The following is a 13177-nucleotide window of genomic DNA, read 5'->3' on the forward strand; positions in this document are numbered from 1 at the left end:
TTTTGTCAATCATTTTAATTTTATTTCTTGCATTTCTATTTTTCATACACTTGTACATACATAAATACATCATTATTGTTTTAGTTATCACAGCACTGACTATAAAATAATTCCTAAATTGAATCAATGCTATAAAAATTGTGAACCAGTTACGGCAGAAATGTCTAATAGTTTCCATGCTGCTCTTGGATTGAATTCTTCTTGATCTCTACATAAAGCCCAAACATAGGTTACTCTCATTATTTTGTCCTGAAAGATAGATTAGAAATAAAAATTACATACATCATCAAATCTATTAAGTTCTATGAATTTCATCTTAAATTTCGTTGAAAAGAATAACTCTTTTGCTGCAGGACAAGAAGCACTGAAAAATCAACCAACCAACTAACTATATATATATATTAAACTTTGCAGTAGTAGAGACATGTCAATTTGAAATAACTATATATATTAAACTTTGCAGTAGTAGAGACATGTCAATTTCAACTAACTATATATATTAAACTTTGCAGTAGTAGAGACATGTCAATTTGAAATAACTACCTCCTTTTATTCTACGTTTGAAAACTAAGATACAATTATCAAATCAATTTTGATTTTGTTATACTGTACCCTTAAACCTAGTCTGTTTTCTCTTCAATATACAGGAAACGCTTTATATTCCTCTCTATGTCTGTTCAACTTTATATTTCTTCCTTGTCTGTTTAACTTTATATTTCTCCCTATGTCTGTTTAACTTTATATTTCTCCCTATGTCTGTTTAACTTTATATTCCTCCCTATGTCTGTTTAACTTTATATTTCTCCCTATGTCTGTTTAACTTTATATTTCTCCCTATGTCTGTTTAACTTTATATTCCTCCCTATGTCTGTTTAACTTTATATTTCTCCCTATGTCTGTTCAACTTCATTAAATGTTATGATATACTGATTTAACTATTCTACGGGTCAAAATGCTCGTTCAAGCATCCTTCCCACAATTTTCAATTCAATTATGCAAATGCTTAAAAAAGTTTCAAGTAAGATTATGGTACTTTGACTTAATAATAAACCAATCAAAATACTTGATTTGATGTTTCAAGCAAAATATTTGTACTCCCAGTACTAAGTTAAAAGAAAGACAAAATTTATGTAATTTTCAGGATCTAATGTTAGACTTTAAATACAGCTATGAAGCTGAAGTATGGTAAACTTCTGTGTTTTTCTGTTTGATTATAGAATTACAATTCTAATGCAATATCGTTTGATGGTAGCAGATACCTGTTTACTTGCTCAGCTAATGTGTCACCAGTAAACTTTATTTGCAACCATCAAATCACCAATTGATGCTATTGGAGCTACAATACGATACAGTTATCTCTTTAATGTACTTACTGGATCCCCTTCCACAACATTGCCTTTCTGATCTTTAACTACTATAATCTGTTGTGATTGAAACATTATAACTAATACTGGTCCTTGTTCCATCATCTTTCCAGCAGCTAACTACAATACAATCATTTATAGTTTGTTAAATAAACAAATTATCAATATTTCTTTATTCTAGCATAACAATTTCCTTTTCTCTCAGCTTCTTTATAATGTATATCAATAACTTATAGAAGGCATATTAAAATAATTTCTCTTTACATAACTATATTTGTTTGAATGCAAGACAAAATATTGTTTCCTTGAAAACTATGAAATCTTTTATTGTGTCTTTGAATTAGCTTTCAGGCCCCAAAAACAACAACACATGTTTGTATACTTTTAAGCATGACTGAAAATTTTCAGAATTTCCCCACCATCTAGTCATTTCAAAATTTAAATGCCTCCAAAGATTTCGCATAATTTTCTCTAGAACAGGCCTATATTTCAATACAAAACATGTAGAGCTGTTTTTCTTTTTTGTTTCAATATGTTTAATTTGTGTACTCATATTTAACTTTATACATCATTTTCAATATCCGTAATTTTCTAAGACTGACTAATCATGCTGGTTGATCAATTATTAATAAACACTTTTTGTTGTGATGCTTAATAAAATACAGAACCTTAGTGAGCATGCTCACATACCCCACGTCCCCACATTGTCATTGGAGAAATTAAATAAGTATAAGAAAAAAAATTGTATAAGAAAAAATATTGAATAATAATTTCCTGTCAATATACATAGTATGTCCTTATTATCTACAAAATTTCATGAAATTCTGTTGTGTGTTTTCAGAGGAGTTGAGATGACAAACTGTTGCAGAATTACATTGAAGCAAATAAGTTCAAAGGGGCATAACTCCAAGAAAAAAAATTGAACCGTAATTTTCTGTTGATATGCACATCTACATAGTATGTCCTTATTATCTACAAAGTTTCATGAAATTCTGTTGTGTGGTTTGAGAGGAGTTGCGATGACAAACTGTTGCAGTAGTATATTAAAGTAAATAAGTTCAAAGGGGCGTAACTCCTAGAAAAAAAATTGAATCGCAATTTCCCGTCGATATGCACAACTACATAGTATGTCCTTATTATCTACAAAGTTTCATGAAATTCTGTTGTGTGGTTTGAGAGGAGTTGCGATGACAAACTGTTGCAGTAGTACATTAAAGTAAATAAGTTCAAAGGGGCGTAACTCCTAGAAAAAAAATTGAATGGCAATTTCCCGTCGATATGCACAACTACATAGTATGTCCTTATTATCTGAAAACGTTTCGTGAAATTCTGTTGTGTGGTTTGAGAGGAGTTGCGATGACAAACTGTTGCAGTAGTACATTAAAGTAAATAAGTTCAAAGGGGCGTAACTCCTAGAAAAAAAATGAATTGCAATTTCCCGTCGATATGCACAACTACATAGTATGTCCTTATTATCTGAAAAGGTTTCGTGAAATTCTGTTGTGTGGTTTGAGAGGAGTTGCGATGACAAGAAACAGGACTGACGGACGGACTGACAGACTGACGGACGGACGGACGGACGGACGGACTGACGGACGGACAGACGGACTGACGGGTCAAAAACATTATACCCTCCGCAAATTCGTTGCGTGGGGTATAAATACAGAAAATACTTTATTTCGTGCAAAGGTAGACAATCTGAAATTGGTGTACCAATGAGAGTTACTTACATCAAGGTTATTTATATCTAATACTCTAGAACACATTACATATTTAGCTTTCTTTACTTCTTTAATTGGTGCTGCTAATGCATTGAAGGGCTGAAAAAAAGCAAGGTAAATAAATTTATAATAATTAGGTCTTTCCACCTTTCCGTGGAAAGACCTATTGATTTTGTTCTGATTATTAGGTCTTTCCACCTTTCCTTGAAAAGACCTATTGATTTTGTTCTGATTATTATTTTTTTTTTTATCCGCCTAAATTTTTTTCTTGCGTAGTTTTGTTGTTTCCTAAGATGTCGCTTAGATATTTGGAATATGATATCGTATAGTTTATACACTTTTAAATTTGAATGAAATCACATGTTTTGAGCATGATTTGTGTGCTCCAAGCACTGAGCAAAGTTTTATGATGAATAGAAAATAGCTTATGAAATATAATTATAGAATGCCGATGATAATGATTCATACTTACTGCTTCATAGCACCAATCTTTTAATATCGTTAAGTCACCTCTGACAATTGCCTACAATTAACAGGATACTATTAGAACCTAAGATTATCTATTCAAATGAAAGCCAAATAAAAAATAAATTGCAGTATGGATTTAGTTATAAAAAAAATAAAGTGCTTTGAGCTAACTTTCATCATTTGTGTGCAATCTTTTGCATTACACACATTTTTTTTATTTAGTTTCATTTTAGTGCTGAAATATCAATGTAATAAAGTGCTCTTTCTTGGCTAACTTGTCTTGCAGTGGGGATTTTTGTTGGTATATTTAGAATTCAGAATCATGTATTTGACTAATTCCCTTGAATGAAATCAAAACTACTCATAGACATTTTAAAGAGCTAGTCATACATTGTTCATCATTTAAGACGGTATGTTGACCCTTTATAGATGTCTATAAAAGTTCACTATTGTTGACTGGTGTTGCTGGTCAACTGTTTCAGTGATGTTAACAACAAACCTCATGTTATTCAAACTTACCTCTAAAATATTAGGAATTATTTCTTTTTCACACATTTTTAAAAATCTTTCTTTATCAAAATCTGGTTCAACTTTACAAATTTCTGTTAATACATCAGACAGTTCTGTTTTACTAAATACACCACCTAGAACAACAACAAAAAAGATTAAGTAAGGTACTGGTTACACAAGGTAAGGTGCACATGTTCGTTTACATGTAATTATTACTTGCAAGCAGAATTCTTTCAGCTTTCATGTGTGACCGGATTGCTTCCCTTAAGAAGTGAACACTTACCCAGACGTAAGCGGTTGAGCTAGGTAGGTTAGAGTGCTGACTTGTAGTACAAAGGACCATTGATTGAAACCAGAGGAGACAATGTGATTTTCAAATCAGAATCATGCTTTTCTGTAACACATGTATAATTTCTCAGCAGCACAGACAGAAAACTCCTTTCAAACAATTTATACCATGTTTACTTACTGAGGAAAAGCCCACACTCTAAAAACATAACTGGAGTGTAAAATTGAGGTCATGGTCATATGACAGATGGACATAAGGTCACGTCTACTCCTTGCAATCTTAACCTTTCATGTTAAGTTTATACAGAGGAACACACTTTACACTGAAACAGAACCTGACCAAGGGAAGAGCAGCACATAGGTCACTGCCATGTGACAATGACCAGATAACAAGGAATGATTGTCAACTACCTCCATATAAATTTTATCATCAGGCAATCAGATTTGGATACTTTATTCCAACAACAGACAAAACAGAATTTCTTTGATCTGGCCAACCAGAACTTTTTAATTCAGTAAACAAATCATGTACCCCTTTAGTGGACAAACTGATGTAAAGCAATATTTTGGAGGCTTAAACAATGTGTTAAAAAGACAATACACAAAAAGACATGTTTTCTGCATAAACTATTGAAAAGTAAATACGATTACTGTGGATTCATTATTTCTTAAATACAAATTTTTGTGTATTCCATGTGTATAACGGAACCATAAGTTTAAAATTATTCAAGGAATCGCAAATTTTCAAAAGGAATGTATGCAGAGTTGGCCAAAACCATAAAATTAGATATCCAAGAACATACAAGTTTTCCTCAATCACAAAAATTGGTACCTACTAAAATAAATGAATCCACAGTACATATTTTGGGTTATAGGTAGGTAGTGTAGCTACTTCAATAAACTAAAACTTACCAAATAATTGACCCATTTTATCTGTAAAAAATCTTGTTCCTCGGACTAATAAATGATCACTTTCATCATATTTCATCTTTAAATCAAACACCTCTGCGAAAAGAAAAGAAAAACAGTTTAATACATTATAAAACTAATACATGATTAATATAACACAGCTGTATAAATTGATGTTTTCCAACAATTTTTATGAAATAAATCTCAAGTTGTCACTAGAAAGTAGAAATCGTACACATTGGCATTATTTGAAAAGGAAATTTGAAAGTGGACTGAAATGATCTCTATTTGAATTCTTATTTGTTCTACAGTAAACAGAAAAAAACTGTGTTTTTTTGTTTATTATAAAAACAAGTTTATCTTATTTATTTGTATTTTCAATACATGTTCTAAATCTTGCAAAATAAAATTTAAAAATACTCTGACAGAAGAACATTGAATTCCATTTTTCAAATACATTATTCACATGTGTCATATATAAATTAAGGACTTTTACTCAGTCAATACGTTATATATAAACCTGTTAAGATTGTAATGACACTCGGACTTTGTCCTCTGTCAATATAATCTGAACAGGTTCATATATAACATATCGACCTCGTCAAAAGTCCATAATTGATAAATATTTTTTTTAAGATAATAAAGGCATAAACTTTATTTTATAAATCCTGAGAAAAATAAAACCAAAAAAGGCTGACACAAGAATAAACAAACAGATGTACAAACAAATAGATTACAATATAGCACACTCCTAAAGTTAGTGTTGAAGATAACTTCACAAAAGAATCAAAGAAATGAATTTTAAAGTCAGAAAAATAATAAACACCACAACATACTTGCGGAAATCATCTTTATGGATATTTTTACACCATGCATGATCATAAATCTCACAATATTTAAGACAAAATTGGAAGAAGTATCTCTCAGAGAGAAACAGTTTAAAAAGGAAAACAATGACCAATGAGAAATGATCCAGATTATTTATTGATAACTATCACTAACATTATAATGTCACCATACTAACACCACTTCCTGTAAACCAAATTATCATATGAGCCACATTTATTGTACTTTTAAAAGTGTTTGTAAATTATCCAGAATAAACAAAAAGCTTCTGTAATTGAAGGTGTCATCTTTAAAGATGAAAAATATTGGTCAAGACTACTAGTTCATCCCTATAGAATAATAATATATCAATACTTACTATTCATATAAGCATTATTATCTTTAAAATTCTCCCAACTTTGATACCATTTAGAATCTTTATGGAGAACCACACCAGTTGACTCACTGAAATTATAATAAATGTTTGCCACAGTTAAGGTTTATTTTTTAGCATTCAGCAAGAAATAATGACAAAAAACACTGCAATATTTTTAAGATAACTCTGTTTTTTTCTTATAATTATATGTAAATGTAACTAATATTTATTTGTACTTCCAAGAACATCAGCCTCAAAAATGCAGTAAAATCTCTTTTCCAACTGATTCTCACATGCAACTAATCTAAGAAGAAAAATGACATTCTCTTACCAATACGGTATAGCCTTTGCTGCTGTCATTGTTATGCCAATTGACATTTCAGAATCTAATACCCTCTGGGTAATATTTTCAAAAGTGTACACCAAAACGTTCTGATTGGTTTAAAACATTCTAAACAAAGTAAATTGAGCCAACAACATAATGTTATTTTCATTTTGGTGTACGAACAATGAGATTACCAATAGTCCTTTAGATTCTGAATGTTTTTACTAAAAATATGGGAAAATGAAATAAATAATATTGCCCAAAGTGTGCCTCTCCTTAAATTGATCAATTTCTGGCATAAAGTAATTTCCATCTCTCTCTCTCTCTCTTCTGCCCCAAAAATGTTAAGTGTCAAGCAACCACAAACTTCAAATCTAAGATCCACGCCTGTTCGGATCACAGTAGTAACCTCAACTCAAATTGGTACATGTTACCTTACATACTGTGTTATCGAAACAATTGATGCAACAGTGAAAATAAGTCTTTTTGTAGTTCATACTTATGTTGTTCTGTTACACCACTGTCCCAGGTTAGGGGGAGGGTTGGGATCCTGCTAACATGCTCAACCCCACCACATTTTGTATGTATGTGCCTGTCCCAAGTCAGGAGCCTGTAATTCAGTGGTTGTCATTTGTTGATGTGTAACATATTTGTATTTCTTTCATTTTTTGTACATAAATTAGGCCGTTATTTTTCTGGTATGAATTGTTTTACATTTGTCATTTTGGGGAGAGTTGTCTCATTATCTTTCTATATCTACTTACTCATCAGCATCTACATGTCTGTCGTCTCTTGATGACATGGCAAACTCTGATCTCATCCTTAATTTGGCTGGAATAAAATGATATCATAGCTTAGTGTTAAAGTACATATTCCAGCTTAAATGTGAAGATAGAGAATTGAAACAAAATATGATTTAAAATAAAATAGAATCGCCAGTCAGTGTACTTGGATGATATTATCAAGCTTACTAGGAGGTACAAAACTCTTCCACATCTTGAAAGAATGCTGTCAGTAAAAAGGTTAAATATACCGGATGTGTCTGCTTTATGCATATATTAATAAAATTATAATTTCTCCTACAATTTGGAAACATTACTTTTTGACTTTAAGAGTCATATATTGGTAATAGACAATTCAAGTTTCTTTTTTTTATCAAATATTTGTCCTATAAATGCAATTGATAACTGTTTAATGGTATGAAACAAACTCATACTTTTATAAAGTAGGTAGTAATTTGAAGTAATTTATAGAAACATGTAGAGAAGCATTAGGTTGACTGCAGGTTAAAATGCAACAATAATGGAAAACCTTATAAACATGTTGCTCATATTCAGTCACTAGATGAAAATCCTCAGCTAACTTTATTTTTTTAACTGATCTGACAAAACTTCCTTAAGCAAACACTTAAACCTGAGAATGTACTGGTTAAACACTATCACTTTTCCATGTTGAATGGACCATGAAATCGGGGTCATACCTGTAATTTAGCATAAAATTTAGAAAGTTTACATCGTAATGATCATGTGCACCAAGTTTCAAGTTGCTCTGACTATAACTTCACTACCTTGACCAAAATCCTTTAACCTAATATAGGGACAGACAAACAGACACACCGAGACTAGAAACCATAATGGTCCTCCACTATCATAGGAGGGGCATAAAAAAACTTGTGTCAAATCAGGGCTCACGCTACCAGGCGACTTGGGCAAAGAAGTAGCTTTCCCGACCGTCACTTCGCTTTCCCCAACCCCCAAAAGTGAAAACAAGTCGCCCAGTTCTTGACGATACTCCCTTTCAGTCGCTTCTGTCATCAGACATTTTCAATTTTTACCAAGTTGATGAAACATCAATTTTTTATTGGTAATTAAAGAAATTTAGACATAAACGATTCATTATCTTAAGAAAAGAGGTTTAAGCATTGTCTTTGCAGTGTGTAGCAGGTAATACAACTTTTTATCACTTCGTGCATTTCCGCAAGTTCCGGTGTTTGCTACTCGAAAACATACATCAACCTTAATTTCGGCGGCAAAATAAGTTTGTTACTTCATTTAAACGTGATAAAAGTTGACTCCAGTAAATGTTTAATCCATTTATTGCATTAAAAACGCCATGCCCCTTTCCATATAACTTGTCAAACATCGTTTATTTTTGTAAATTTTCCTGCATTCGTCCGCCATTGACTGATTTCTAAACTACGGATCTGAACCGGACCAGCTATGACCAAAATCCATACTTTTACAATAATTACTATGGACGCACGGAAGGAACAACTGACAGAAGAATATTGATCCCAAAGGGGAAAATTACGTATTTCACACGCATTAACCCTTTCCTCCATGAATTTTTTTTTTAAAAATACTTGATTCGCATAGGATTTTTTTCAGTTAAAAAATCTTCAGTTTTAAAGTGTTAATGCATTGTGAAAACCAATATTTCATCAATGAAATTCAAGTTAGATAATTCTCATGAATATCCTTTTCATATTGGATACAATTTTTTTTAAGTCTGTTGCAGACATTTTGTAGTCAAAGCATTTCAACTGAGGTACTACACAGGCGTCAAAAGGCGTCATTATGGAGTAAAGGGAGTGGTGTCAAAAGGCGTCATTATGGAGGAAAGGGTTAAGAGACTTTTGGTTACATCTAATTGATTGGTGTATATAATTCCCTATATTATTTAGCTCACCTGGCCTAAAAGGCCAAATGAGCTTTTCCCATCAATTTGCGTCCGGCGTCGTCCTGTGTCATTAACGTTTACAAAAATCTTCTCCTCTGAAACTACTGGGCTAAATTATTCCAAACTTGGCCACAATCATCATTAGGGTATTTAGTTTAAAAAATGTGTCTGGTGACCCGGCCAATCAACCAAGATGGCCGCCATGGCTAAAAATAGAACATAGGTGTAAAATGTAGTTTTTTTTGGTAAAACTCAAAAACCAAAGCATTTAGAGCAAATCTGACAATGATTAAAATTGTTTATCAGGTAAAGATCAATCTGCAACGAAATTTTCAGATGAATTGGACAACCTGTTGTTGGGTTGCAGCCCCTGAATTGGTAATTTTAAGGACATTTTGCCGTTTTTGGTTATTATCTTGAATATTTATATAGATAGAGATAAACTGTAAACAGCAATAATGTTCAGCAAAATAAGATCTACAAATAAGACAACATGACCAAAATTGTCAATTGACCCCTTAAGGAGTTATTGCCCTTTATAGTCAATTTTTAACATTTTTCATAAATTTTGGTAAATTTAAAAAAAATATTTTCCACTGTAATTACTGGGCCAAGATCATTATAAATAGAGATAATTGTAGCACACAATGTTCAGTAAAGTAAGATCTACATACACATCACCATCACCAAAACACAATTTTGTCGTGAATTTATCTGTCCATTGTTTAATATGCACAAAGACCAAGGTGAGCGACACAGGCTCTTGAGAGCCTCTAGTTATGGATTGTTTCAAAGTTGCTTAACTCTGAGACTATTAATTATATTATGGCTCGGCTTAATAACTTATATATTTTTTTTATGAGAAACACTGAATTTCATACACAAGATAGATTTGAATTAAATTGTAATTGATATATTATAATTTCTTTACATTTTTTAAAATAAAAAAATATATATTTAGTGCTAGATATTAAATATTTAGCTGGTAGTTTCTTACAAGAACCTTAGTAAAACTTAAACAACTTTTAATTTGAAATATTACTTTAATTGTATACTAAGATATGAATTGAATAATATAAAAAGAACATTATTTACATATGACCCTTTATACTATAGTAAAATCCAAACATTGTAGCGCACCGTGGGAATGAGCACTTCTCTTTCAAATCTCACCACTTCTCCCTATTAGTTTCAAAAAGAGAAGTCACTTCTCCCTATAATTCTGAAGTAGTGTGAGCCCTGCAAATACCCCATTGATATTTTATTGAAGCTTGACAATAACTTGAAACAAGTATATATACTAACCTGGTGGTTTATAATGTGTTGCTCCTGATAAAGTGGTTTCATCAAATTCATCTTTTACAGCTTTAACACCCTGTTACAAAGATATTATTATTAATATAACAAAAAAAAATATTGTTATTTTCACATTGCTAATGTTGAACCATTGGACATTTACCTATTATGGTCCAATATCCAAAATCTAAATACTTGGTTAGATTCAGCATATCATAGAACCCCAAGAATTAAATTTTTGATGAAATCAAATAATGTTCAATTTTAAACCCTTTAGACCTCCATGTTGACCAATTTGATAACCGGGCCCAAATATTAAAAATATTAGATTCAGCATATCAAAGAACCCCAAGAATTCAATTTTTGTTAAAATCAAACTAAGTTTAATTTTGTACCCTTTGGACCTTAATGTAGACCAATTTGAAAACAGGACCAAAAATTAAGAATCTAAATGCACGGTTAGATTTGGCATATCAAAGAACCCCAATAATTCATTTTTTGATGAAATCAAAAAAAGTTTAATTTTGGACCCTTTTGGCCCCTAATTCCTAAACTGTTGGGACCAAAACTCCCAAAATCAATCCCAACCTTCCTTTTGTGGTCATAAACCTTGTGTTTAAATTTCATAGATTTCTATTTACTTATACTAAAGTTATTGTGCAAAAACCAAGAAAAATGCTTATTTGGGACCTTTTTTTGGCCCTAATTCCTAAACTGTTGAGACCAAAACTCCCATAATCAATCCCAACCTTCCTTTTCAGGTCATAAACCTTATGTTAAAATTTCATAGATTTCTGTTTACTAGTACTAAAGTTATTGTGCGAAAACCAAAAAAAAATGCTTATTTGGGCCCTTTTTGGCCCCTAATTCCTAAACTGTTGGGACCAAAACTCCCAAAATCAATCCCAACCTTTCTTTTATGGTCATAAACCTTGTGTTTAAATTTCATAGATTTCTATTTACTTATACTAAAGTTATAGTGCGAAAACCAAATGATTTCGGATGACGATGATGTTGACGATGCCAACGTCATACAAATATATTTTTCAATTTTTAGATATATGTTGTGTCGATTGTGAGAGTTTCTCTCTATAAACATGACAAACCTGTGATATAGTTTTATAGGATGCTGTCTTAGATATATGTTGTGTAGATTGTAAGAGCTTCTCTATAAACATGACAAACCTGTGATATAGTTTTATAGGATGCTGTCTTAGATATATGTTGTGTAGATTGTGAGAGTTTCTCTCTATAAACATGACAAACCTGTGATATAGTTTTATAGGATGCTGTCTTAGATATATGTTGTGTAGATTGTGATATTTTCTCTGCAGCTTTACCAGCTGTCTTGCTCCATTCTTCAGTGATCTCTCCTGCCTTCTTACCAATATCTGATTTCTGTACTTCTTCAAATGTCTAAAACAAACATTAACAGTTATCACACTTTGAGGTATAGTAAAAATGGTTTATTTGGTTGAAGACAAAACACAAATTTGATTGTAATTTAAAGTCATTTAAATTTATTTAAATGAATGTACTTAAATTTAACTGCTAAAAATTTCTAATATTCATAGATCTTGTGGTATGCAATTGTTTAATTTCTAATGTGAGGTTTCATTCAATACTGTAAAGCTTATCCTTTTTAGTACATATAAGATATTTATCTTTTTTGTTAATATTTGTAAGATCATAGGACTTATGTTTTTAAAAATTTCATTCCATGCAGGAATTTGTCTTACCTCTGACACCTTTTCTCTAACTCCTTTCAAGCTCTCTTTTAGACCAGATGTTTCTTTCTCTATATTTTCCTATAATATAAATAAACAAGAATGTGTCCTCAGTACACGAATGCCCCACTCGCACTATCATTTTCTGTGTTCAGTGGACTGTGAAATTGGGGTAAAATCTCTAATTTGGCATTAAAATTAGAAAGATCATATCATAGGGAACATGTGTACCAAGTTTGAAGTCGATTGGACTTCAACTTCATCAAAAACTACCTCGACCAAAAACTTTAACCTGAAGCGGGACAGACGGACGAACGAACGAACAGACGAACGAACAAACGGAGGCACAGACCAGAAAACATAATGCCCCTCTACTATCGTAGGTGGGGCATAAAAAACAATATAAAAGAAAGAGTGATGATGACAGAAAAAAGTAAAATCACAAGAGATCCCTAGTAAAGCTACACTCGACAACCCAGAGATAGGGTAACTGAGAAGAAATAACAGTATTAACAGAGTGCCTTATCAATGAGAAGCTATATTCATCTTTACACATAGTTATCTGATTAAATGTCACTAAATTAATGATAACTACACACCTATTAAAAACTTAATATACAATGTAAGTAGCTGAGTATATTTTTCTCATTGTTGCAGGCCTTACATACAATTGCCTATAACTACACACC

General features: G+C 31.7%; 1 protein-coding gene across 1 annotated transcript in view; it reads right to left on the reverse strand.

The window, feature by feature from the left end:
• Window positions 1-13177, reverse strand: part of LOC139521668 (mitochondrial import inner membrane translocase subunit TIM44-like) — an 18881-nt gene continuing 5704 nt past the window's right edge. Inside the window, exons 5-15 of the mRNA XM_071315170.1 lie at window positions 12501-12569; window positions 12028-12177; window positions 10771-10840; window positions 7551-7617; window positions 6465-6550; window positions 5264-5356; window positions 4073-4197; window positions 3558-3608; window positions 3095-3184; window positions 1374-1484; window positions 1-249 (exon numbers count right to left, since the gene is read on the reverse strand). Coding sequence (XP_071171271.1) covers window positions 130-249; window positions 1374-1484; window positions 3095-3184; window positions 3558-3608; window positions 4073-4197; window positions 5264-5356; window positions 6465-6550; window positions 7551-7617; window positions 10771-10840; window positions 12028-12177; window positions 12501-12569 — 1032 coding nt within the window. The 3' untranslated portion in view covers window positions 1-129. The remainder of the gene's footprint in view (window positions 250-1373; window positions 1485-3094; window positions 3185-3557; window positions 3609-4072; window positions 4198-5263; window positions 5357-6464; window positions 6551-7550; window positions 7618-10770; window positions 10841-12027; window positions 12178-12500; window positions 12570-13177) is intronic.

The sequence above is a fragment of the Mytilus edulis genome, chromosome 4 (assembly GCF_963676685.1).
Source record: "Mytilus edulis chromosome 4, xbMytEdul2.2, whole genome shotgun sequence".
Classification (NCBI taxonomy): domain Eukaryota; kingdom Metazoa; phylum Mollusca; class Bivalvia; order Mytilida; family Mytilidae; genus Mytilus; species Mytilus edulis.